Raw genomic sequence first — 25,041 nt, 5'->3', positions numbered from 1 at the left:
ATGCTTTATTTAAAACCAGGGCTACCATTTTTTTCTGTTGTTTTAGGCCTTTTGTTTCATGGTTCACTCAAATTTGTCTGCAAGAACCGAGTTAACGCTTAATAAAGTCCCAATGTACCTCAGGTGTCTTCAATGCTTAACATCCGCTCCAGCATCACCTTTAGTATGTTTGTTTTAAAATGTCCAGTTGATGAATGTAATGTGTTCTCGATACTGTTCATTGTTTGTTAACTTAGCACTGTAAACATTCCAGATCAACCCAACATCCCCTCAACAGCCAATGAGAACCACCATTGCTTCTAAAATCTGTCATTGTGTTTTCATCCCTATCAGTAATAAGCATCTAAATTATATTAAATATATATCAACTGTATATTTGACTTTTTGTAAAATAAACCTAACCAAAAAAAAATCCCCGCACATGTTCAGTTTGTGATTATTTTGTCCATGCTCTGCAAAAGTCCTAAGATTGGAGAGTCCTAAGATTAAAGATTAAAGGATACCATCCCCAGCTGAGATACTGATATCTGTTTACTTTGATTTACTGAGTCACACGCATGAGCTGTGTTACTCCAAGATTAAATATGATGCTAGCTAAAGCTATAAGCCAGTTATTTCAGCCTCACAATAATATTAGAAAGCTAGCTAAGATAACAGCTGGCTCATTTTAGCTTCACTTAGCATAAGAACTAAAAAGGTAGCTACAGCTAACAGCTAGCTTAGCCTCGCATTAAGATTTAAAGTTAGCTAAGCTAACAGCTGGTTAATCTTATCTTCATTTAGCAGAAGGACTAAAAAGGTAGCTACGGCTAACAGTTATTTTAACCTCGCATTAAGATTAGGAGGCTAGCTAAACTAACAGCCGGTTAATCTTAGCTTCATGAAGCATAAGGACTAAAAAGGTAGCTATAGCTAACAGTTAGCTTAGCTTCACGTAAAGACTTGAGACGGCTTGCTGGCCTGGCTCTGTCTGAAGGTAACACAAACAGTCTACAAAGACCTCTGAAGCTGCCTAATCAACACGACGTATCTCCTTTGTTTCATTCGTACAAAATCATACCTATTATTACAAAAGACACACAAGTTAGCCAGGTTACCCGGCAACGTTACTGTGACCACAAGACAGCTGCTAGCATGGACGTTTATTACCATTGAAACGGATGTCTGGCAACAGTTTATAATTACAGAACGGATTACAAAATAATTTTAACTCAGAGCTCAACCTACTTTCTTCAACATCAACGGCGACGGCCTTCAACCAATTGTCATCACGAGCAAGGTCACGTGATGACCTTGGCACCATAAGTGGGTGATGAGCTAAGTGAGGCAGTCAAAAGCTCCCGGAAAACGTGGTTTGTGTGCCTTTGAGCAAAGTTTATTTTGCCACACAACCGCTATTTAAGCATAAGACTCATGTTCAGTCCTATTTTCCTCGAAATGTTAGTTTACCAGAAATCTATGGCTGCAACTACAGACTGTCGATTAAGCAGTTCCCAGTGAACTGTTGGGTCTGGAAAACTTCAGAAAAAAGTGAAAATTGTCATCACAATTTCCCACAGCCTGAGGTGATGATTCAACCGACCAGTTCATAACAGAAGATGAAGTAAAGGCACAAATACTGCTGCATTTCTGGTTGAATCAGATCAGTTTTGTTTCAGCTGCAGAACAAACCAAGACTAACTTGGATTAGTCTCTCAGACTTCTGTATATAGCTTTCTGCTCCAATTCCACCAAAATCTTTAAAACTGGTCACACACACAGATTTTCCTAAACAGCTGAACACTGTAGCTTTTAGCCAGCAGGAGTAAATCTTGCATTTGTTGGTGTGCTCTTCACCTCACACCTTTCTACTGTGATGAACTTCAAATAAATAAATAATTGCTAAAACTTATTTTCAGTTGTTTACTTGTAAGAGAAAATACAAAACTAACCAAGTGTTTGTGGTCCTGGAGGCACAGCTGAGAAACCCACACAGCAAAGCAACCACAGTAAGCCGTTCAGTTTTTAAAACTTTTTTATTGTTTTTAAATTTTTTTGCTCATTTTTTAAATTATTTATATTATCTACAAAGTAAAAGTTTTAACTTAAAAGTTACATAAGGGTCAGGTGAGAAGTGGGATCTGATCACCTCAGCCATTATAATTTCATAAATAACGTTTCTCCTGTCCTCTTGGCTGCCAAACGTGTTTATTTCACAGGAAGCTTCTTGTCATGGTTCGTTTTTAGTTTGGTTAGAAACCTTTCGTGTAGTCTGGAAACAAACGCAGCACATAGCAGCAGCAATAAACAGTAAGATTAATACTGTCTAAAGGTTGGTTGGAAGATTTCTTTTTTTTTTGTTCAGAACAAGGTGCAGACAAAATACAAGTTCCAGTTGAATTTTCTTCTTCACTCTCTCTGATTAGTTACTCTCATTCTCTCTTTCACGTCTTACTTGGCAAGCTGACTCAAATTGCAATTTGGGACCCCTGAACGTGTGTGTGTGTGTGTGTGTGTGTGTGTGTGTGCGCGCGCGCGTTGTTTAAGTATGTGTCTGTGTGCATGTGTGTTTGCAGATGTCTGCATGTGAACAGGGGCTGAATAGGAGCAGTCTTGTCCGTTAAAACTCTCTAGCTCGTTAAAACATGTCACTGCATCAACCTGTTAACATTCTCTTATTGCCTAGTCTGGGAGGGAGGGGGAGGAGGAGGGGGAGGGGAGGGAAGAGAAAAGCTGATGTGAAGCATGTCTGGTGAGGATGAGGAAAGAGAGGAGAGGCAGGGCTCTCATTCTCTTCATCGCCTGGTTATGAAGGCTCTGGTTGAGAAGCGCGACGCAGAGCGGGTCCCTCGGCTCGCTGGCGCCCTCTATCTACAGCTGCTGCTGATGATGAGGTTGCACTGCAGAGAGGAGACAAAATGGGGGAAACGTAAAGTTCATGGATTCAGAGATTTTCCACAATTTTACGTAAGAGGCCTAAAACATGACTAAACACGTGCACAGGTGTCATTCTGCGTGTTTTGAGCACAGAATTCAGGTTTTCCTTGACAGCCACAGAATGTCAGTAACAGATGTAGTAGAGCGCAGACATCTGCTTTAAGAGCAATTCTGCTTAAAGAGGGCAGAAACCGAGAGTCTGCTCACGAATGTATCCACTCCCACTGTTTCCTCACAAGACATCAGCCTAATATTCCACTACAGCTGGCAGCTTTAGGTAGGGACAGACTGGAAATAGCAGAGTCCAGCCACTGTTTGGTCCTACGCCACTTCTTGATAATACCAGCACAAAATGAGTGTGTAAAGCCTTTTCCAGTCTGTTCCTCTGGTAGATGTGATTGTTAGATCTGCTATGAGATGAGCCAGATCCAGCTCGGCATCTGTAGTCATGACAGACTCATTAGTCAGATCGGCATAGAAACAGTTATTCTTGTTACGTTTTATAGGACTGTCATGATTTAAGACAGCTAATACAGGCACTCATTATATAGTTTACCTTTTAATTTAAATGTGTCTCTTTTACATTGTACAAAAACAAAATTCTGAATTTACAGAATTCATTCAACATAACCAGCCCCCACATAGGCCTGACTCAGTCCTGCAGGAGGAGGGCTGGGCGATATCACCAAATTTTATTGACCACAAATAGAATCTGACGATGCTGCCAGTTTGAAGAGAATCCTCATAATGACTGACGCCTGAACAAGCCAGAGAGTTCACTGGTTAAACTATAATATAATCTGTCCTTTATAATCAGTTTTGAGATAGCGAAACCCCTTCCATATAATTGATGTCATGTTACCTGTTTTATCAACAGTTTCCTCAGCTTTGGAGGATAATAAAAATTAACATTGGGCACTTTAGCATTACATATCACAGTGTAAAACAAACCAGGTGTGGACTAACTGGCAGAGTGGTCACATTTCTTCAACATTTGGCTCTGCTGTCTCTGCTTGTTGCACGTATGAATAATGAGCACTGCTGTTGTTGACTCCAGTAAAATATATTCTTAAGTCTTTTTCATTCCCTGGGCTCAGCTCTGAAGCTACGCTGCTGTCTGTCTGTCTGTCTGTGAGGAGCTCAGCGACGCAGAGAGGCACAAGTGTCTCATCATTGTTACTGACATAAATTTGATCACAGTCACCTCTGGAGATCTTTTTCTGGCCCAGCCCTACACAGGAGTGTGCTAGTTAATAAATAAACATACCTTGTGGATGTGCTAGGTAGGAGAAATGTGTGGTGGAGGAAACGGGTATGGGATTGAGGGCAGTCTGGGGCATGGGTGGCTGTGGACCCCCTGGAGGACCCTGGGTAGCCATAAGCATCATTGTGGGGTGGGTGGGCGCTGGGTGGTGAGATGGCACCATACCAGACTGCATATGGGCCTAGGTGTGAGAGAAAGTGTGTGTGTGTGTGTGTGTGTGTGTGTGTGTGTGTGTGTGTGTGTGTGTGTGCGTGTGTGTGCGTGTGTGTGTGCGTGTGTGTGTGCGTGTGCGTGTGTGTGACAGTGGGAGCAAAAAGTGTGACAGAGAGTGAGAATGACAGGGAGAGACAAACAGAAGGACAAGAAACAAGTTCATTAAAAAGATGATACAGATGAGCATCAATGCCACAACATCCACAGCTCCTGCCTCCACGGTTACAACCAGGGGATGCTTTCTGGGTGTGGAGGGACGGATGAAGTAGACATATAGCATCTCTTTGGCAAACTTAAATGATGAATAATCTCTGTACAATCTAATGACGGGGGAAAGATGTGCATGTTTGTTAAAGGAACAGATCAACACTTTTTTTGCTTTCTTTTTGAACGTGAAATCTAATCACTATTTGTGTCATGTTGGGCGTCAAGTATGGAGGTTGACTCAGGAGACATTAACCCCTCTTAACATAACACTGGACGGAGGGACAAACAGCTGGCGGGTCTCCAGCTATAGCGCAGGTTGCACGATACAGTTGATGAGTTCAGGTTTTGTCTGCACAGGCACAAAGGTGCTTACACCTGACGACCTCTATGTGATGACAAGACTCCAGCAAGCCGTGCTCAGTCACTCTGTTTGTCAAATATGAACACTTATTCAACAACCTTTTCAGGCTCATCATTTATCAATAAATAAGTTGCATAAAGTTAACTTTCATTTAAATATGAATTGCTGTGCAGCCACTGGCCAATCAGAGCCAAGTTACGCCAATAACGAATGTCCCATCCGCGCTGATGAATCGGTCGACCTCTAGTGACCTAAGCTAACCAAATCCTCACTCGAGCTCTGTACACACACACACACACACACACACACACACACACACACACACACACACACACACACACACACACACACACACACACACACACACACACACACACACACACACACACACACACACACACACACAGGGAGTGATACATTTCAGCAGCACATTAGCACAGTTGGACTGATCAATAAAAAGCTTTGTTTTCTCCCTGTTTCTTGTAGTGCGCTGTGTTCCTGTTCTAAAACCACTTCTATCCACGACAAGACAAAGTCAGACACACATCCTGATCTGAACTTGGTCAGACTCCCAAAAAAATATCCACTGCACTTACAGCATTATCATCAACCAAACACGGCTCATTCATAAAGTTAAACACCTGCTGGAGAGGATCTCAGATTTCCTCACTGCCACATTTAAAATCCCGTACAGGACACAGAGCCAATCTGACGACTTGGCTGGAGCGTCTGTGGTTGGCTGACAGCAGGTTGTGACCTACCTGCTGCACGTGCGCCATGTGGTTATGGTTGTAGCCGTGCTGGACCTGCTGTGGGTGGATATAGACCGTCTGCTGGGCAGAGGGGTACGATGCCTGGGGAGACTGAGGGTTGGGCCCCGGGGTCATGGAGGGGGGCGTAGGGGCCAAAGCTGAGTACATCTGCTGCTGCGGGGGCTGGTTGGCCAGGTGGAGGGCCTGGGCTGCTGCTGCCACTACAACACAAAAACACACAGAAAGAGTGGCATTTCTATTATACATTATCGACCAAGCAGACGCTGACGTAGCCTACGTTCAAACAAGGTTTAAAGTGAGTGAAGAACACTTAACGTGCAGGGACTGTCCGACCTCGCTCACTGCTAAATCCATATTTCGTGCAGTGTCTGTAACGACAGCAACACCGTGATGATTACTATTATTCTTCATGTCGTGCTCTCGCTCCAAAACAGCAGATTTCAACACCTCAGTGATGCTGAGTCCTGTGTGTGACTGGAAAAGAGGCAACAAAACTTTTCATTTCCCACTCGCTGGTCGTAACATGAGCTGTGACAGTAATATAGCTCTGAGCAGCTTGTGAAGTCTACCCATCTGTGGTTATTGAGATGCACTCTGCTTCTTTGTGGCTCTGTGTCACTTCAGCTTTTGTCTCAGAGCTGCTATCACTGTGGGACTAAAGTGTGGCCTTGATGTCAGAGTCTACTTTGGCCTCCTGTTATTTCTTCAGGTCTCAGACAGAATCAAGGCTCAAATTGCTTCCTTCAGGCTCCTTTTGCCTCTGTCATTTCTTCAAACGGGAAAACCAAAATGCTGCCACACATCGGCTCTAAAAGTTGATGGAGCATCCTCAATCAATATTTCTTTATCGGCACGTTCATCCATCATTTTCTTGCTGGTTTTACTTTTAGCAGCGCTTGGCTTGCACGCAAAGGGTGATGGGAGTCTGCCTTCTTAACTATGACTGCACCCTCTGCTGTTCAAACAAAAACATTACGCTTTTCGACAAGAAGAGGCAGAAAATAACAATGTGACGTCACGTCAGATAGCGTCACAGTCCCGCGACGGTATCGAGCCATCAATCTGTTGTGATATCGCAAGATTAGAAGTATCTTTACATCCTCTTATACACAACCCTACAGGGCTCCAGTTGAAAATATCCAGCTCCAAAAGTGATGTTTCACAGCTTCCAACCTTAAGATACTCACCTGCTGCTGCCTGCTGGTGCTGTGGGTGCTGGACTGGGCTGGCAGCTGGGTGACTAGGAGGACCTCCATGTTGTGGGGGACCACCCTGCTGGCCTTGGCCTGTAGGTGTGGCAGAGGGCTGGGGGTGCTGTGGGTGAGGGTGCAAGGTGGCGCTGGGGTGGGGGTACTGCTGAGGCATTGGCCCTGGAGACACTGTGAGACAGGAATCAGTGTCGGGATGAAAAGAATTTACTGCAGAGCACATAACGCTGCCTGCACATTCGGGACCATTGCATACTCATATGGACGCGGTCGGGTTGACGTACCATACATGGTGTGTGTCTGCTCTGGGTATTGTGTAGTTGAGGAAGAGACGAGGCTGGGTTGGCCATGCGTGGGAGGCGCCATCATCCTGGCACTGCCCTGCATTACCGGACTGAACACATGCTGCGCCTGAAGGACACACAAGAACAGACAGATGACGGACCACATCAGCATTACGGCCTGCGTGCGTTAGGCATTTTAAGCTGTGTTCAGTTTAGTTTTCATCTCTTTCTGTCTTCCTCTCTCCTTATCTCATGATTTAGGACAAATTTTGTAGCCAGTTTCATTACTGTTACTGAGTCCCATCCCTAATCAATATGTGGTCATTCTACTCCAACTTAAACTCCCTGAAGATAATCTCCTAAGTGCCTCTGTGTTCCAACATTTGCTCAATCAAGTGTTATTACCACAGGTAACAACACTTCAGGTGTGAGAGGCAGGAGGCTGCAGACAGCTCCACAAATCAGAAGTGAAGACACACAGGCATCATGCTGGCACACTGTCAAGCTGCTGGTCCAGGCATCTGCCAGACAAATGGCTGACTAGTGAACAGCTGGGAGAGATAAAGACTGCCGGTACCATCTGGGCTGGGCTGGGTACTGGGCTGAACACTGCTGAGCTGTTAGAGGCTGCACTGCTCTGAAATCGGTGGTGAAAGAGTAAATCTTACCTGTGACTGGTAATGTGTCATCTGCTGAACCAGTGGCTGACTGGTGAACTGCTGCGGGCTGCAGGTGAAGTACTGGGCAGAGTAAGCGGGGCTCGGTGCTACAATAGGCGGTCCTGCTGCCGTCGCTGGGTGCATCATGGTGGGTGTGCCTGGCGGGTGGTGCTGGTCTGACCTCTGCTGGGGCATGTTGGGTACTGGAGATTCATGTGAAGAGATTACATGGGGAAGAAGTTTTGTTTAACATCTCTTAGATCTGAAGTAAACTGAGTCAGGGAGGAAAAAAATACCGCAGGTTTTCAAAGAAGCTAATAATTTGCCCAAATATAAGACGATGGATTATAAAATGGCCCCCCTTTTCTCAACCCGTCATTGGAAAAAAATGACTTTTTAATGATGAGAATGATTTTATCCATTTAGTCCTGATAGCAAAATCTCCCCAAGATACTAGCAGTATCTTGTTTTCTAAGCTTTTCTCCTGTAAAAGTGAACTGAGAAATAGTTTAACTGAATCATTTTCAGACAGTTTTCAGTCTCTGTCAGCTCGTCATGACATTCATTGATGGCGATTCTTGACTGGTTGACAGATAATTCAGACCCCTGGTCTGCTTCTGTGATTAAGACGTCAGGGGATGCTTTCTACTTGTTTTCACTCATAAGTCAGAAATTTATTAGTATCATGGCTTAAATAAGCCATCTAAAACTCCACTGGATTAAAAACTGGTCTTCCTCAATACTTTAAGTGCTGACTGACTCTAAAATACACACAAAATGGACTAGAAGGAACTCGCTAGCTTAGCAACAGTGAGGCTACAAAACCCCATAATGCAAAAATGAGAAAATCTGCCGACGTACATGTGGGCCAGTGAGAGTGTGAGAGAGTGTGAGAGAGAGAGAGAGAGAGAGAGAGAGAGAGAGAGAGAGAGAGAGAGAGAGGTGGAAGGGAAATGAGACAAAACAGTGGTTATTCTCACCTTTACCTGGTCTGTAGGGCTTAGACTGGCTGACTGTCATATGAGGCATCTGAACCTGGTACATAGCTGGAGACTGGAGTGAGGAAGGGAATGAGGATGGCAGACGAAGAACACAAGTTTATACTCGATCTTCTCAGTGCATCTTCTGTACAAGAATGAAAACCAGCCCTCGACTAAAACCAGGTGAATTTTGCATATTTGTGTGGGACTATTATTACTGCCTATCTGTGGGGCTTTTAGCTGCTGCTTTAGTAGCTATCCCCTCATCCAACACATACAAAAACTACTATAAACAATATTTTAAAAACACATACTGTATGTTCATGTGAGGTTTGGAATTATCTCTTACCTGAGACCACATGCATTTTCTATGCCTGTCTATCATTGGGCAAAAAAAGGTGCTTTACAGCTATGACTATAACCCACACACTGTTTGTTATCTACCATTCCTTAACTCCTTAAAATTATACACCATGCATTTCTATTACAAACAGTACTGCAGCAAAGAGGCTTAAACTCCTATTAGCTCACAGCCATTTGTTCAGAACACAGATGAAGCCAATAGAAATAAGATGATGTTATTAAGTCCATCTGTGATGACAATTTAAAATGAATTGCAATAAGAAGTTGGCAAACCAACATCTGATGGCATTAATTCAACAAGCAAGCAAAACATCTCAGTAGTGATTGGGCTTAAAAAAACAAAAGGATTTAAAAAATTCACAAACCTTCCATATTATGCTTTTCTAATGGAGCAAGAGAGAGAGGAGGAGGGGGAGAAAGGGAAAAGAGAACGACTCTTTAGTTGTTCACCAAGGTATTTTATCACTAACACGTGTCTGATGTTGGATCACCAAGTTTTTCTTAAAGCAACACACAAAAAACACTGATTTGACCACAAATGTTAATAGCTTTGATTCAGAAATATGCTAAAAACTTTTGAAACGTGCTTTGAGAGTGCTTAAAAATTACATTCTGACATCATATTGTATACAAATGCCACATAAGTCCTTTCTTTACACATTTCCAAGCTTGTTATCCCAAAATCTTTCAACAATAATTCAGATGAATATCAGTGTTTGGAAGATGATAGGAAAGAAAAGTGATGACCAAAGGATGCACATATTGTGTACATCAAGGAGTATAAAGAAAACAAAACTAAAATAAATGTGAGATGCAGCTTATTAAGAATAAAATAAGGACAGAAATATGGAGAAACTAATGATGCATGCATGAATCAAAGACAGAAAAGGACAACAACAAATGAGGACAAACATAAGCAGACATGTTGGAGAGCTCACAGTGATGGCCGTGATTTGTTTCAATCAACTTTGCATTTCATATTGATTCAGTGTGATACTCAGGGCGATCTGCCTTTCAGCATGCAGGTGCGGGTCTCACCTGCACTCCGGGGCTGACTGGTGTGAGTGGATACATCTGAGGGAAACAGACCGTCTGGCCGTACACAGCCGGGGGCTGCTGGACCACGATGGAGGGGCTAGGCTGGCCCTGAGGCCGGGGAGGTGTTGGGGTGTTGGCTGGTTTAGGCTGATGAAGGAGCATGGCCAGAGATTTTAAAAAAACTGTTTACCAACAATCTCACTTTGTGCTATTTAAGCGGTGTAGTCGGGCAGCAGCACGGCACACTGACCTGTGTATTGAACCTGGGTTTGAACTCATTGGCATTTGGGTTCAGAGTTGATTTTCTCACTTGACTTCAGGAGGAGAGTTAACAGTGGAAAAAAAACATTTAAAGGATCAGACTGGAATAATTATCATTAGGTTTTTCTTATCGTAAACAAAAAGGCTCAGTAATTTCCTAAAACAATGCATTGCTGTCGATTTAAACATTTTTGATGGGGTTGTATTAATGCTAAGTATTTCCAGCAGGCTTTGACTACGCAGAAAATACTTATTAGGATCAAGTCATTTCATGGAATTTGTTGATGTAAGAAAAATCTAGAGTATCACCAGACTTAGCCTTTATAAATACATACAGTTTATCCTTTTAAAACTTCAACTCACTCTTGTACTGCCTCCTTTTTCTCCTCCTTCTCTTCATGCTTGGATCCACTGAATGTGGACGTGGCTGTCGTCTGAACTCCCTGTGATGTCACGTCCAGCCCCGCCCTCTTCTGGTCTGGGGCTGAAGGGGACGGGGACAGTGCAGCAGGGCTGCCAGGCTTACTGGTGTTTGTGGTGGTGGAGGATGGTGCTGGGGTTCCACCAGGGGTGCCAGCGGCAATCACTGCAACGCCATCGTCTGTGCCCTCCCGCCCCGCTGTGGAGGCTTTGTCCAGGGGAAGGTCTTTAGGCTTGTCTGCTGGATCTCTGGGAGGCTTGGTCATCATCTGGTCAAAAGCTGGGTCTGAGTTTGAACTAGACTGCAACTGTAATAGGGAAGAGAAAAGGAAGAGTCAGAGGAAACATGCACAAGCTCTACTGCAGCCTCATGAAAAAGTCAGATTTTCCGCAATTCTATATTGTACGAACGAAAGAGATACTTGCCCTAAAATCTACACTAAATTTCTTTAAATTGTCTATTTGTTTTCTGTGGTCTGGTGCCAAAGAAGGGGGTCCTGTAAGGGGAGCAGAAAAAGAGAGAGAGACATGATTGAGGGTTTCAGTCATCACCAAATGGATTCAGAAACAGATTCAGCAAATACTGCTGTCTACTGTTTACTGCACCTTTACAGACTGGTCTGGTGATACTAGGCGAGCTGTCCAAGGGCTTGATGTTCTCCTTGTTTGCTGTGGGGGATGTTTGTCTTGTCTCCTGGACACGACACTCTTTTGCTATACAGAACGGAAAAATAGTCTGTTTAATCCCAGAATAAAAGCAGAGCAAAGATTTGTGAACAGCGCTGATTGTTCTGCAGCATCTACACGTAAACGACAAATCCAAGTACACCAACATCAGGATTTAAACATCATACTCAGCATTTCTTTTGCCCTCAATCAATCCAAGTGACAGTTGGAGGTTAACTTTAAGCTTACCATCTCCTGATGGAGAGGCGACCATGTTGGGGGCGGGACTAGCAGCAGTAGGAGAGGAAGCTGATGTTGGTGTAGCAGCAGTTTCCACAGGAGCCGTTCCTGTCTGGGGTGAGGGGATGGAGGAGGAGCCAGTGGAGCCTCCACCCATACTGTTCTGTCGGGGGGAGCGGGGTCTGTGAGCTGTGGACGGGTAGAGGGTGCATCGTCACTTTAATTACCTCAATCAAATCAACAGGTTAGGGCTTGCACTCATCATACTAAACCATAATGTCTTATCTCCTCTGCAGATATGTTCCATTGTGTGATATCTTGGAAATGTATGTATGTATGAAATGTATCATTTCAAAAACACACAAATAACAAAAAAAAGGAAGGAAAGAACTAAAGAATTATTTTACCTCCGCTAACCACAGACGACCAGGTCCCTCCAGAAGAGCTGCTCCTGGTTGGTGGAGTCACTGGAACCTCTCCAGGGGCATTGTGGGAAATTAAGTCCACTCCCGGAGGGACTCCAGTGGTCCGGCAGGGTGGCACTCTGTGAGCACGAGGCGTCCGCTGGGATTTTGGAGACATCCTGGGTGGACCTGTAGATGAAGAAAGACAGATGAAGACAGACAGAACTCCAGAAACAGACAGTGGAGCTTTGTGAATACAGAGAAGAGCACGTGTTTCCTAACATCCTGTGAAGAATGTGCAGCTCACAAAACCCCAAACCTCTGCACTGATTAGATATCTCAATCTTTAAAATATCACATCATACAGTAACATTATTTTGTGACATGCTTGTTAGTAGAAAAACCACAGATGATCCTGTCAAGTGATCAAACACACCACGCCTTTCAAACCACGAGCAAGTGAAGAGAGAGAGGAGAAACGAGGAAATGGAGGAAAGGCGTTGAGGTGTTCAAAGAATTCACTGTTTAGCAGAGTTTGCACAAATAGTATTAAAACACTATACACTTGTTGAATATTTTGCCTTTTCACTATTAAAACAATTGAAACGTATAAACTCGATCCAGAGGAATTTGGACAGCAGCACTTCATTTTAGCTCAGTACTCCAGCTTGCTGGAATTAACATGAAGCAAGGACTGAGAGGTTTTCAGGGCTTGCTGACAGTCGTATGCAGTGCTGAGTCTAAAAACCAAACCAAAAAACACCTAATGTGTTAAAATAATAAACTGAGCTATTGACGAGTAGCTTAGTTTTTTCTGGCATCCCATAGTAAGGACTGTTGCTGCAGTAATATCAGGTCGTCATTACATACAACAGATCGCAATTTTGGCCAACGAATGCAACAGACTTGATACAATTTTAAGAAAAGGCAATGGCAGAAAACTATAAGAAACCGGTGGGTTTGTGTTTTCAGTGGCATAACTCTGGCTAAACAGAAATTACAGCACACACCTGTGGTGCACCCACATGCCAAGGTGAAACTGCCTGACCCACTGACAAGGGATCAGCTTTGTGGCTTCAATCTGACCCCACATCAGTCTGAAAAAGCTGCTTCACTATCTGTGTTGTTCCACACTAGACCTGGGCAAATTTATTCTTGAAAGTAGTTTCCTTATTTTACTTTGAAGACACTTCCAATATCTTTCAACATGATTAAGAATTGAATTTCCACATTGACATCAATCCATCCACCTTCAACTCATGCCTTTGCCCAGGTCTACTCCACACTGATGTGGGTACCTTCTGAAGACATGCGTTTGGGCAGAGTGGAGGCTGGCGACGTGGGCCCATGATGGGAAAAGGAGGATGAGGAGGAGGGATAGGAGGGGTGGGATGAATGAGAGGGAGGCCTGGAGGGTCGAGAGGGGGGTCTGGAGGGTGGTCTGGTGGGCGTGGTCGCCCGAGGAGGCAGGGAGGAGGGGCCAGACTGGTAACGAGAGGGGGGGCGAGAGGAAGGAGATGGACAGGGTGAGGGCCAATGGGATGAACCTAAAAGAGGGAGGGAAAAATGATCAAGGATAACAACCAGCAGACGAAAACCAGTTAAAGTGGCGAAAACAAAGGTATAGAAGGGATAAAAAGAAGGGGGGGGATTAATAAACGTGAGAAAGAATGAAAAGGCTGAAATAAAATTTAATTAAGTTGAGAACAACAAGTCTCCACCAGCAGATAACACTACCTCTATCACTATACTGCCCAACTCTCTCACCAAACAAAGCAGCGCTGTACATTTCTGAAGTATTTTGTATATAGGCTGTAACAGGTAACGGCAGAGGTTTGTGTGTGATGCATTCAACACACCTCCATTAACCACCCTCTGGTCAGCCCCGGAACTGGGACTGTAGTCATGAGGTCCTGGTCGAGGAGCTGAGGGTCCAGCTGAGCTCTGAGCCAGACGAGGTGAATTCTGACGTCCCGGTCCCCATGACATCGCCTCCCTGTTCCTCTGACCTGGAGGAATGTACTTGTTCTCTCTGGACACACACACACACACAGTGCAGGCAGAGACAATAGTCAATATAACAAAGGGGTGGAATTAATTCTACACTCTATTACATTCAACTAAGTACTTCTCATCAGCCAAAATGAGCATGTTTTCTTTAATTACCAGTGAAGTATGTGTTCTAGGAACAGCTGCTGCCTACTTAGTGACTTTGCTGGAATTACTTAGTCTCCCTTCTCAAGCCTGTGACTGAGCTTTTCTATTGTGGACCCACATCATGTGCAAGCATTATGTACATATAGTACACATACAGTACTTGTGCTCTCATCCTTGCACTTAAATGGTAAGAGTGGAGGACATAAGTACTCCTACATGATAAATCATCTCTGCTGATATTTATAGTCAGTTTTACAGCACGAGCATGTTGCAACTTGTTAAAAATAGGCGCAAGGAATATTTAATTTAATAATTTAGAACAATAAAACATGAATGATGCAGGTTCCAACAGATCTACGGGCGATGAAATTTGCAAACATTAACAATAAAGCTGCTGACTCAATTAACTGCTGGGCCAGCTCCAGGACTTCCCAGTATGCACTCTTAATAATAATATTTACATGTGTAAACTAATCCAACAACAGGAAGTGCTGCAGTGCTGTGTTGCATTTTGACGCAGGTGGCATCGTGGTACACACCAAGAGCCAATTATGCACAACGAGCATGAATGAAATATTATAGGCACATGCTGTTGTGAACATAATCTCTGATCTCTTGTGAATCCTTGCCTCACCTGCTCAGTGTGTGAGTCTCCCTCTCCCCTCGCACCACAGCAGTATATTTCTCCTCCTCAGAGCGTTCATCGTTCTCCAGGGCCACACGGGCCTTGTATGTGGCACTGGCCTCAATCTCCTCTGCCAGCTGGGCAGCACGTGCCTCCCTCTTAAGGAACTCTTCTGAGTTGTCCCGCTCCAGGGGGACCCTGGGAAACAAGCTCAGGTCAGACAAGGGCAGCAGGGTGATTGAGTGATTGAGATTGAGATACAGCAAAGGTCACTGATGAGAGATATAAAAAATATCTCCAGAAAACACAATGATTAAGTTTAAATAAGGAAAACGTGCAACAAAATGGAATACATTCGAAGAGAACACAGAGAATCTTACGTATATGTGGACAGGCTGCTGTCATATGTAGATAAGACTCCATACTTCTCCTCATTGTACTTGAACATGTCATTGGGGTCCCACCCATTTGACTGATATGAACAGAGAGAGAGAATGTGACACAAAGCCTATCAACAAATGATCAATGCAGTGGATCAGATGACACAACAATGTGTTTACTCCTGTCACTGTCAAATTTGTGAAGGCCTGTATGGATTCCATTCAATGTACTCACAAGTGCAACTCCAGTGTGTTTGTGTACTTGTGTCTTTTTTTTTTTTTTTTTTTTTTTTACCACATCTGTATCCAGAGACTCAAGGCTGTCAGAGTTGTGGGTCTCTCCTCCATCCCAGGGCTCTAAATCTTTCTCTTTATGCTCGCCATTGATCCTACTGCTCACTGCTGCGTCTGTGAAGTTGTCTGCGGCACACACAAACAACATGTTTTGATGTACAGTAGACTGCCGGACATGCACGAAAACACACGCACACAGAAGCTCATGATGGTATACAGTCACATGGCTGCACTGTCACTGTTTTCTGCAGAGAAGCGCTCATGCCTCAAGAGCTTCTGCCGCAAGCTCTCACAGCAAACGTCTATATGAAGGTAGTGGTTGTTCAGGCACATCAACTCACAACCAGACATGGGCCCAACTGGATTGTGGAAAAAAATCCTTTAACAAAAAAAAATCACTAAATAAATAAAAATAAATAAATAAATCGAGCTATTTGCTTGAGCTGGCCTTGGTAAAGCTAACAAGGATAAAGGGTTCTGGCTGTGTGAGCCAGAATATGAAAACCGCCTCGTAAAGAGAGCGTAGTCCCCTGTCACTACTGCAGCCTGTAACAAAATAAAATATCTCAATCAAGAAGCAAGGTACTACAATATTTTCAGATGGCAGACCTTTTCCACATATCATGAAAGGCAACATTCACTGTATAAAACACTACACTACCCGATAGTCCATATTTTCAGGACGTTCACTATATTTAAGCAAACTTACATAATGCTTTGGTTGGCTCGACTAAAACTAGGCACAGGCATGCTCAAAGAAAACCCCCAATTACATTTGAAAGGAAATCTAATCTCATGTCAGCCCAAGTCTGCTCTCACATTCTCAGAACTGGCACCAATGGACTATGTGCATAAAGCATATGAGCCACCTGGAATTACATAACTCAGACATCCCGAATCATCCCACAATGCAAAGGGCACTTAAGCATTTCTGGAAGAAGGCAAGTTGAGAAATGAAGACAGGAAACTAGAATGGCACCATACAGGCAGCTGGGCTAACAGGTGTCACATTAGTAGAGGTGGTCGGTATGCTCTATGCACACTCTCCATCAAGGTAATCGTACATAAAATAAGGAGCATTTACATATCAAATGTGGGCAGAGTGACAGTTAAGCAAACATGCATTTAGATTGCAGTCAATTACATGACCTCAAAGCAATTCAGGGCCAAACCAAATCCATTTTTAATACAATGATCAGAAAGAAGATTAAGGTGCAAGTGCTCGACATGAGATTTCAATTTGTTGCTTTCAATGGAATCAGTCATAATGCCTAGAATTTTCCCTTTTCCATCTAGCTCTGATTTGAACTGAGCCTGGGTCTGGGGAGATCTGAAACCCAGAGCCCTGCCAGAACCCCATATTTAGGAAAATAAAATAATGCTATGAAAGATAAGTTATAACAACAATAATAAGAATACCCTTCCCTCTTCTCAAAGTGAGCCTTTGCTGCAAGGATCTAAACCACAATAAAATTAGTTAAAACTCTATATTTAAATTTAGAATATAACTAAAACTAATGTTAAAAATGAAATAGGCATTAGTTTTTGTTAAAAACAAACAAGTGTTAGTGTTAGTTTAAACATTTTACACTATTAGCAGTGTATCTCTCACACATCCTCAGATTCCTCTCAAGTAAGCACAAGGCCATACGTACGAAGTCCAAGGCCATGGCCAACATAGGCTTCAAGTCTGAGCCTCTGCTGAGCTTTAAAGTAAAAGCAGGAAGACTTTATATGAAGGTACACGTATTCAACATTAATTTGTTGTTTATTAGCATGCATTTTAGCAGCATATTAGCTTATTATTTGTCATTAAAAAGCACTTTACTGCCTTATTTAGCATGATCATATTCTACAACTACTATGTCATTAACTCTGATTTTTTCCTCAATAACCTCCTAATTATTGCTTACTGATAATCAGTAAGGAAGATGATACAAATGAACTATGATCTTAATAACCTAACCCTTAATAGACACAGACAACAGATAAGCGTTATAATGCCCAATAAAGGCCCAATATGTTACTAATATGCATGCTAATAAGCAACTAGTGTACCTTAACATAAAGTCTTACCATAACAGCTTAATTAAACAGTGTATGATTGGGAAAGTGGCAACTCTTCCACCGAAAGCAACATCCAGTCTAAAGATAACAAAGGATCTGGTGAAAAGATGGAGCAAGACTGACCTGCATTGGATATTTGATTTGTATTTTTAGGTTATATGAAAGCAGTGATCCCCAAATTCTTTCATCAAAATTGGATTTAAAATGCAGCAATTGGTGGCAACACATCAGGCCCAAGCCAAAGAGATTCACAAGTTTGTTTGAGTGCATACAGAGATGTGCGAGAGGAGAAAACAGCCATATATTACCTGTGTCAGAGGAGACTAGACCATTGGAGAGGAGAGACAGACAGATGACAGAGAGTCAGAAGATGGACTGACAGACAGAATGACTGACTGGAGATCACACCAATAAGTGACTTCCTATCCAACAATTTTCAGATATGGATCATGTGAGATCATGTGAGTCATATAGGGAAATTCTGTTTGGATATTTTCATCATTTCTTTCCATGTCCCTTTGTTTTAGCCATTAAACTGGTAAAAACACATATACCTTCTAAACAGAAAAGGCCCTTTCTGACCGGTATACTATCTGTGGAGGTAATTCTTGTATTAAACACTGAAGTTAATTGCCTTGTGAAAATTCCAGTCATTTCACAATTGTGCAATGCACCAGGTTAACAATTTGATTTTTAGATGTGGCACTGGTGCAGTGCCATCTCATCAAACCATGTGGTGCAGCCCTTACTCATTTTCACCTGTTCATTTTCAGAAAATAATACCCTCCCACACAGCCAATTATTGTTCAAAGGAGAATTGTAAGGGTCAAGATGAATTAGATGAAGACTCTGTCGGCGTTTATTGAGTGTCCTTGCTGCGCCAGGGCAACCTTCGGACCAATCAATAGATCACATTAGTCTTCAATGACTGGCCACTCAGAGCAGAGACACGAGATTTAGCTCATGACAAAGCCTCTGTGACATCAAGGTAGTGAATGCAGACTGAAACAGATCAATGTTGTGTATATGCACTGATGGGCATTCACTCTGGCATGTGTTTATTTGTGTGTGTGTGTGTGTGTGTGTGTGTGTGTGTGCGTGCGTGCGTGCAATGAATACAAAGTGACAAACTAACCTAGAGTGCATACCTCACAAGTTTTTAGCATGTACAAGACTAGGTTCAGTATATCAAGACTGCTGTTCATGTACATAGACAGAATTTGTAAGCACAAACATTCTCGGTACCTTTCCTGGCAAAATTCAGGTCCACATCTTTGAAGGTCACCACAACGACATCTGAGGCCTTGAAAATGATGCTCTCCACAATATCCTCTTTCCTGGGGGCTATGCTCGGCTCTGGGCTCTTTCTGTGGGCTGCATCCAACACCAGGTCACACTGAGGAAGAAAGTTTTGTTAAACTGGATTAAAAGGGGCTCTGAAATACAGCAAAAGCCTAAACCATCTACTGAGGAGATGAGGAACTATGGAAGACAGACACACGTGAATTGTTTCAGCCAAATCACACACTGCAGTCGTCTGAGGAGGTCACCTTGGGCCCTTGAAATTTGCGGCAAACTTCTTTCACTATTTCCTGACATTTTCTAAATCAAATTATGAATCAGTTAATCAAAAAGAATATATACTGATAAATGAACGCATAATGAAAATAATCCTGTTAAGCACAACCTGGGAAAAAAGGACCTAAGCCATTTTATCACATTTTTTAACTGGAATGAATACCTGCCATCTCGGCTCAAGCATGGCACAAGGGCATGCTTGCCTAAAGATGAACAATGGGAAATCCTTCCCAAGTGTAATGTTGACAGCACATATAAACAAAAAGGTTGACTGACATCAGTTAATTAAGCTCTGCTTTAATGGCCCCAATGCCAGATGGGGGAGCTTGTAAGCTGCAGTGGGAGCAGGCACAACCTGCAATTTCCTAAAAACACAGTTATGCTACAACCAGAATCATACTACAGAGGAAAATTGAAAACACTAGCCCTGAAACCAAACATTACATTGTTGACTGAGAGACCTTGTACAGAGAGTTGGTGAATACAGCTGTGTGAATATTTCAGCATGTTTGACTCTTCAGCTTGCACACACTGTGGTAATAAAAGCCAAATGTGATGCTTTGATTTGGTCTCAAAACAAAGTGGTGTGTTTGCCTGTGCAAGCACACAAAATTCAATTTCGTTTGGAGTATCCTGCCAGCCTTACTCACGTTTCAGTCACACAGCCTTATGAAAGAGTTGGGAGCTACAAGATATATAAATATTAACCCTACTGATTGGTGTGAAAACAGGGTATAATGTATGCTTCATTCATTCATGCACTCCATCATAAACTGAAGCTAAAGTCAAAAACCCATACCATTGCTCAGGTTAAGATTTTTCATTGGTGAAAAATGATATTTTCCCCACAGGAAAAAAGATTGGGGAATACTTCAACCTAAAAGGGAAGATGACGGGCCACATACCTTTCTTCCATAAAAGGAAAGATGGACCAGGCGATCTTTGTCTAAACCACCTCAGGGGTGAAGCTGCTGCTGAGTGCTGGCTGAGCACCATCTTTCTAGCACAGTTAACCTTAACCACTAGTACTGCTACTGAGGAAATCAGAGATCTAGCTACATATTAGCACCTATAAAAGCATTGTAGTGTGAGTGATCCTTACCTCCGGACCATATGTCTTAAATACTCCTTCATAGACTGCACCATTTTTCACTTTCAGCTCACACTTGGCGCCCTATAAAAAAATAGGCCTATCATTATTCACTGTATGCAGTGTCAATGTCAATTTACACATTCAAGAAACAAGTTCAGTAACCCATCTGCTGTGAAACAGATAAATGATTGATCAATGTCTGCTTTGTTTATGCAACCAGCTGTCTCTACAAATCACACAGGCTTTGTTTATAGCAGCTTTGACATTTTGAAGAAACAGCATGTGGTGAAAGACAGACGGCAGTACATACTGCTGTTGCAAATTCATTTAGTGTAAGCATGATTCACATGGTTGCTTCAGACGTGGTTTCCTTATAACTGTGCTTATTTCTCTGTTCATTATTGCTCGGACACAGAAGACAATATTCAGGAGGACATCCTAGACTCATCTGAACATCATCTTAAAAACTTAACATGACAGACACACAGGAAACATACCACCACTGAAGTCAAGACATGGACCATCCTCATATTTGCATATACACCATTGAAAATGACCTAAAGAAAAAGCACAGTTAATTTCCCAATTCGCAAATAAGAATTATGCTCAACAGCTCTCACAGCCATGTGACAACTACTGGACATTTGTTGGATTCACAATGCCTAACTATAAGAAACAGATACTGAACCACTGGATTTATTTCTGTGACATCCATCCTGTGCAACTTTGAAACCAAACTCCATGCCTTATGAAATATGGCACTGTATTCAATTGACTGCACAGAATGAACAAAATGTAGCATTAATCAAGTGTGTGGGTTTTCAAACAGCAGCTTTCCTTCTTTGGTAAAAAACAGCACTCAGGTATACCAAACTTCTAATGATAGATGCCTACTTGGCGTACAAGCCATGTTCCACTGACTTATGAGAATTAACCAGCTACTTACTGCTGCGGGACCTTTACCGCTGTGTCTTCCCCTGAAAAAAAAATAGCATTATTGTCAAACTTATCGTCATCATTAGCACTTTTTTTTTTTTTTTTTTGCAAGCACAATTTGAAACAAAGCACTCTCTCATGGGGGCAATTGCAAAACTGAATGATGAAATCTCATGAGATGAGCTGCGGGTGCACATGCTGAAGGGGAACCCCGAGAATCATCATCAACAGGAATTAAGCAATCTAACCCACATCAAGTGTAAATTGCTACAGACTCCATGATATTTAGCTGGTTACAATAATATTTAAGGGGCTGCCAGCCAAACTCTCAGTAGCCTACATTTTTTCCAAGCATGTCCTAAAATGCACCTTGTTCAGCAGCTGGCGCATGGCCAGGCATTCACACTGATTCAATGTAGGCAATGGCCACATTCCCTACATCATATCTGCTGTAGTAAATGAGTAATAGGCTCACTTGAACACACTCAGTTCCTCAATAAAAAACAAAAACAAAACCAATCCGAGTCATTTCGAACTGAAATAGGCTGGTTTTTGATGCATAAGTACAACTAGTCCAATCTCATTTTCCATATCTTCACACGGCCTTACTGGATGAAATCTACGCAATGCATGGGACGCACTGTCCTAGTGACCGGTGAACAGAAGCTGGGCCAAATTAAAACCCATCAAAATTCACGATACGCATACAGCTCCTGCACGGACAGTATGTGTTAGCTTTATCGTAGGACATGTGCAGAAATGTCATGCTTCAAGGACACAATTTCACAAGAGCAGCTACGGCAACGTCAAGGTTGAAAGCCCGTCGGTCTGTAATTCCCCCTTCTCCTCCTCACCCCGTTCTCCACACCCGCCCCTTTCTATCGTGCGCCCACACGCTTTTTATCAATTTCTTGGCAAACCCGTTGCAGCAATATTGCGGTAATGTTCCAAGCTATGTGGCAGTCAAATGAAAACAATCACAGCGGCTTTATCGCAGTCTCTTGGGTTGAAGTCACCAGGCTGACCCGTTAGCTAGTCGTTCTGATACTGAATGGGGCAAGTGCACTGAATAACAAGCATGGGCTGTCAAACGGCTAATTAACGCTAGCTCAATTGACTCCAGTAAACTGTTATCAGCAACTTGGCGAGCAGATTCAGTGCTACACACATGAAAAACATGTTTATCCATCCAAATATGTTTAGATGCATAGTCAGAAACAAAGATGATACAGAGTGTCTAACGTGCAAGGAGAGGAAACGTAACGTCGAAGTTGCAACATTATTGGAGCAAGCAGACAGGCCTCGCTAGCTTAACTGCATAACGTTACGCTAGATATCTAACACGTCGCAAGGCCCTCATACCGTTCACAAACACGTACTAGTTTTGGACCACTTAACGGGAATGACATCTCTCCAAACTGCCACTGCTGGAAATTACTGTTTCCAAGTAATGAAAACTGTCCACATTACCCCATGTTGCTGTGTTTTTACTTCGATAACTTAACGTTTTAATTTCACAGACCTGCCCAGATTCTGTCTTCCCCCGCCGCTTCCTCCGGCACCGGAGGCGGCGGCACCAGCGGTGTTGCCACCGCCAGGCTTGCTGCGATTTCCACCGGCCTTCATTGACATTGTGATCCCATAAAAGACGGCGTCTTAAAACGACCAGCTTCACACCGCAATTTCTAGACGATATGACGGTGTATGTTTGTGTGACAGTTCGCCAACGTTAGCAATCCTAAAATCTGACTAGCTTGCAGGCTAACGTCAACGTGCCTCTTGAGGAAGATGCTATGCTAAGAAGCTAGCTGGCTAACAGTTGCTAGCTAAATTAGCAATCTGTACAATTCCTATTAAAACAGAAATAAACAATATTTAAAAAAGACAACATGCGCCAATCACTCTTTCAAAATAAACATGGGCGTTACGCCTCTTGTCAATCTGTTATGTAATCCTAACAAAAAAATTCGATTATCTCAAAATAGGGTTTACAGCTATCTCGGGTTCTTTCCGTTGCTAACAGCGAAAAGACCAAAACAGTCTGAAAGGGGACAAAAAACAGCGGAGGGATATATGAAAGGTGTAACGGCTCACAACATATCACTAAATATTCTTACAATGGGTTCTTGGAGAAACATCCATCTGCTAAAAACTCAAATGTGATCATGTTTAATATAGACCGACAAACGAAATACATAGTGACTCTTTTATTTCAAACACGTACACATATAACATGGCACTATTTTCAGGAAGTCCACGAATTCTCAATGGCTGTTTTATGGCATCCACGTGAGCCGGCGAACACGCCACTCCCCACACGAGCGCAAATACAGAAATACTATTTACATACCGCTCCTGTGTGCATATTGGTGTGAATTAAACCTACAAATTGCAATCTGACTGTTCAGAATTGACCTAACAAAGATGACATTTTCGTTTCTTTCTTTTTTTCCATCTTGCGAATAATTGGTCTGACCTCGACGGTCTTGATCCACTGACATACAGTAGCGATATAGGGAGTTGGTTGCACAGGTAAATTGCCTTAACAGCATATTTAAAAGGAAAATTACACATCGACGAAGGTTGTGCAGTTGTTGGAAAAGTAAGGACTTTCTGTTTGATGTATGCATCACACATGTATTGTCTGTACATTAAACATATTTCCAAAATGTGAAATTGCATGTATGTCATGTAATGCAGAAAATGTGTATCTTCACCAAAAAAATAATCATATCACTTCAGATTTATCTCGTGGCCTTTCAAATAAAAATTAAATTGTCTTAAAAATCCACTATTATAATCCATTATTACTACCAGTACTTAAAAACAATACCCCATTCCTCTAAAAGTGATAGATAGATAGATAGATAGATAGATAGATAGATAGATAGATAGATAGATAGATAGATAGATAGATAGATAGATAGATAGATAGATAGATACCTTTTTAATCCCCAGGAGGAAATCACACACAGTCACAGTAGCAATATGCAAAAAAATTATATATATATATATATATAAAAGGTACAAAGAATAGTAGAACAACACAAGTAGTGACCTAAATGTTAAAAGGTTAAAAAAATAAAGTATCCTTTTTGAAGCATGTGCATGTACATAAGTGAACCCTCATGCTCCATCCCCAGCAGACAGCAGCATACAAGATAACACTGGCCACCGCAGACTAGCAGTATATCTACAGCATCTTGTTGCAGATGTTGAAGCTGTTGAGCCTCTGCAGGAAGCAAACCCAACTCTGGCCCTTCTTGTGCAGACGGGCCCTCCTTCTTGTGGAGGGCTTGTGTTGCCAGCCCATTCTAGCCTGACATCCAGGTGCGCTCTAAGGTATTTATAGGAGTGAACCACCTTGATATTTTCTCCAAGGATGCATGTGGTTATAAGGGTCAGAGGAGGCTTAGTGTTCACCTGCATGGCCCTGAGTTTGTCTCCCAGAGGCTGTATGGTATTAAAACCACTGGAGAAAACAAAGAACACATCCTCACTGTGCTTCCAGCCACATCCAGGTGGGAATAAGACCGGTATAGCAGGTAAATGATAGTGTTGTCCACTCTTATGTTCTCCTGGTAGGCAAACTGCAGGGGGTCAAGTGCCAGTCTGACCAGGGGCCTCAGGTGCAAGAGTTTCTATCTTGTACAT

At 42.6% G+C, this 25,041-nt stretch overlaps 1 protein-coding gene across 7 annotated transcripts; it reads right to left on the bottom strand.

Annotated features, from left to right (window-relative positions):
• Positions 1–1,996: 1,996 nt before the first annotated feature.
• On the bottom strand, positions 1,997–23,430 carry atxn2 (ataxin 2). 7 transcript variants are annotated; one of them, XM_070964359.1, is made up of 25 exons: positions 22,910–23,411; positions 21,398–21,428; positions 20,949–21,008; positions 20,461–20,532; positions 19,026–19,176; positions 18,089–18,103; positions 15,715–15,839; positions 15,420–15,511; positions 15,049–15,237; positions 14,117–14,289; positions 12,261–12,446; positions 11,863–12,042; positions 11,554–11,661; positions 11,374–11,444; positions 10,891–11,255; positions 10,517–10,580; positions 10,267–10,413; positions 9,594–9,611; positions 8,866–8,938; positions 7,895–8,088; positions 7,227–7,353; positions 6,922–7,113; positions 5,723–5,934; positions 4,184–4,361; positions 1,997–2,879 (listed from the first exon to the last, which is right to left on the bottom strand). In XM_070964359.1, the coding sequence occupies exons 1-25, from the start codon at positions 23,017–23,019 to the stop codon at positions 2,851–2,853; spliced, it is 3,162 nt and encodes a 1,053-aa protein (XP_070820460.1). In that variant the 5' UTR covers positions 23,020–23,411; the 3' UTR covers positions 1,997–2,850. The 7 variants fall into 7 exon arrangements, with proteins under 7 accessions (XP_070820460.1, XP_070820461.1, XP_070820462.1 ...); XM_070964360.1 differs by having other exon boundaries at positions 8,872–8,938; XM_070964365.1 differs by lacking the exon at positions 18,089–18,103 and adding an exon at positions 13,556–13,804 and having other exon boundaries at positions 2,037–2,879; positions 8,872–8,938.
• Between the last annotated feature and the right edge of the window lie 1,611 nt (positions 23,431–25,041).

This window comes from Chaetodon trifascialis, chromosome 6 (genome assembly GCF_039877785.1).
Source record: "Chaetodon trifascialis isolate fChaTrf1 chromosome 6, fChaTrf1.hap1, whole genome shotgun sequence".
Taxonomy (NCBI): domain Eukaryota; kingdom Metazoa; phylum Chordata; class Actinopteri; order Chaetodontiformes; family Chaetodontidae; genus Chaetodon; species Chaetodon trifascialis.
Note: the sequence above shows the minus strand (reverse complement) of the source record. Positions and strands in the feature narration are given on the sequence as shown.

What these genes read in the sequence shown, in the direction of transcription:
- atxn2 (XM_070964365.1), bottom strand. Translation starts at nt 23,019, where the DNA reads ATGTCAATGAAGGCCGGTGGAAATCGCAGCAAGCCTGGCGGTGGCAAC. An exon ending in AGCAGCCTGTCCACATATAC is followed by an intron (nt 15,238 to 15,419) that starts GTAAGATTCTCT and finishes CTTGTTTCCCAG; the next exon opens with GGTCCCCCTGGAGCGGGACA. An exon ending in GAGACTCACACACTGAGCAG is followed by an intron (nt 14,290 to 15,048) that starts GTGAGGCAAGGA and finishes GTGTGTGTCCAG; the next exon opens with AGAGAACAAGTACATTCCTC.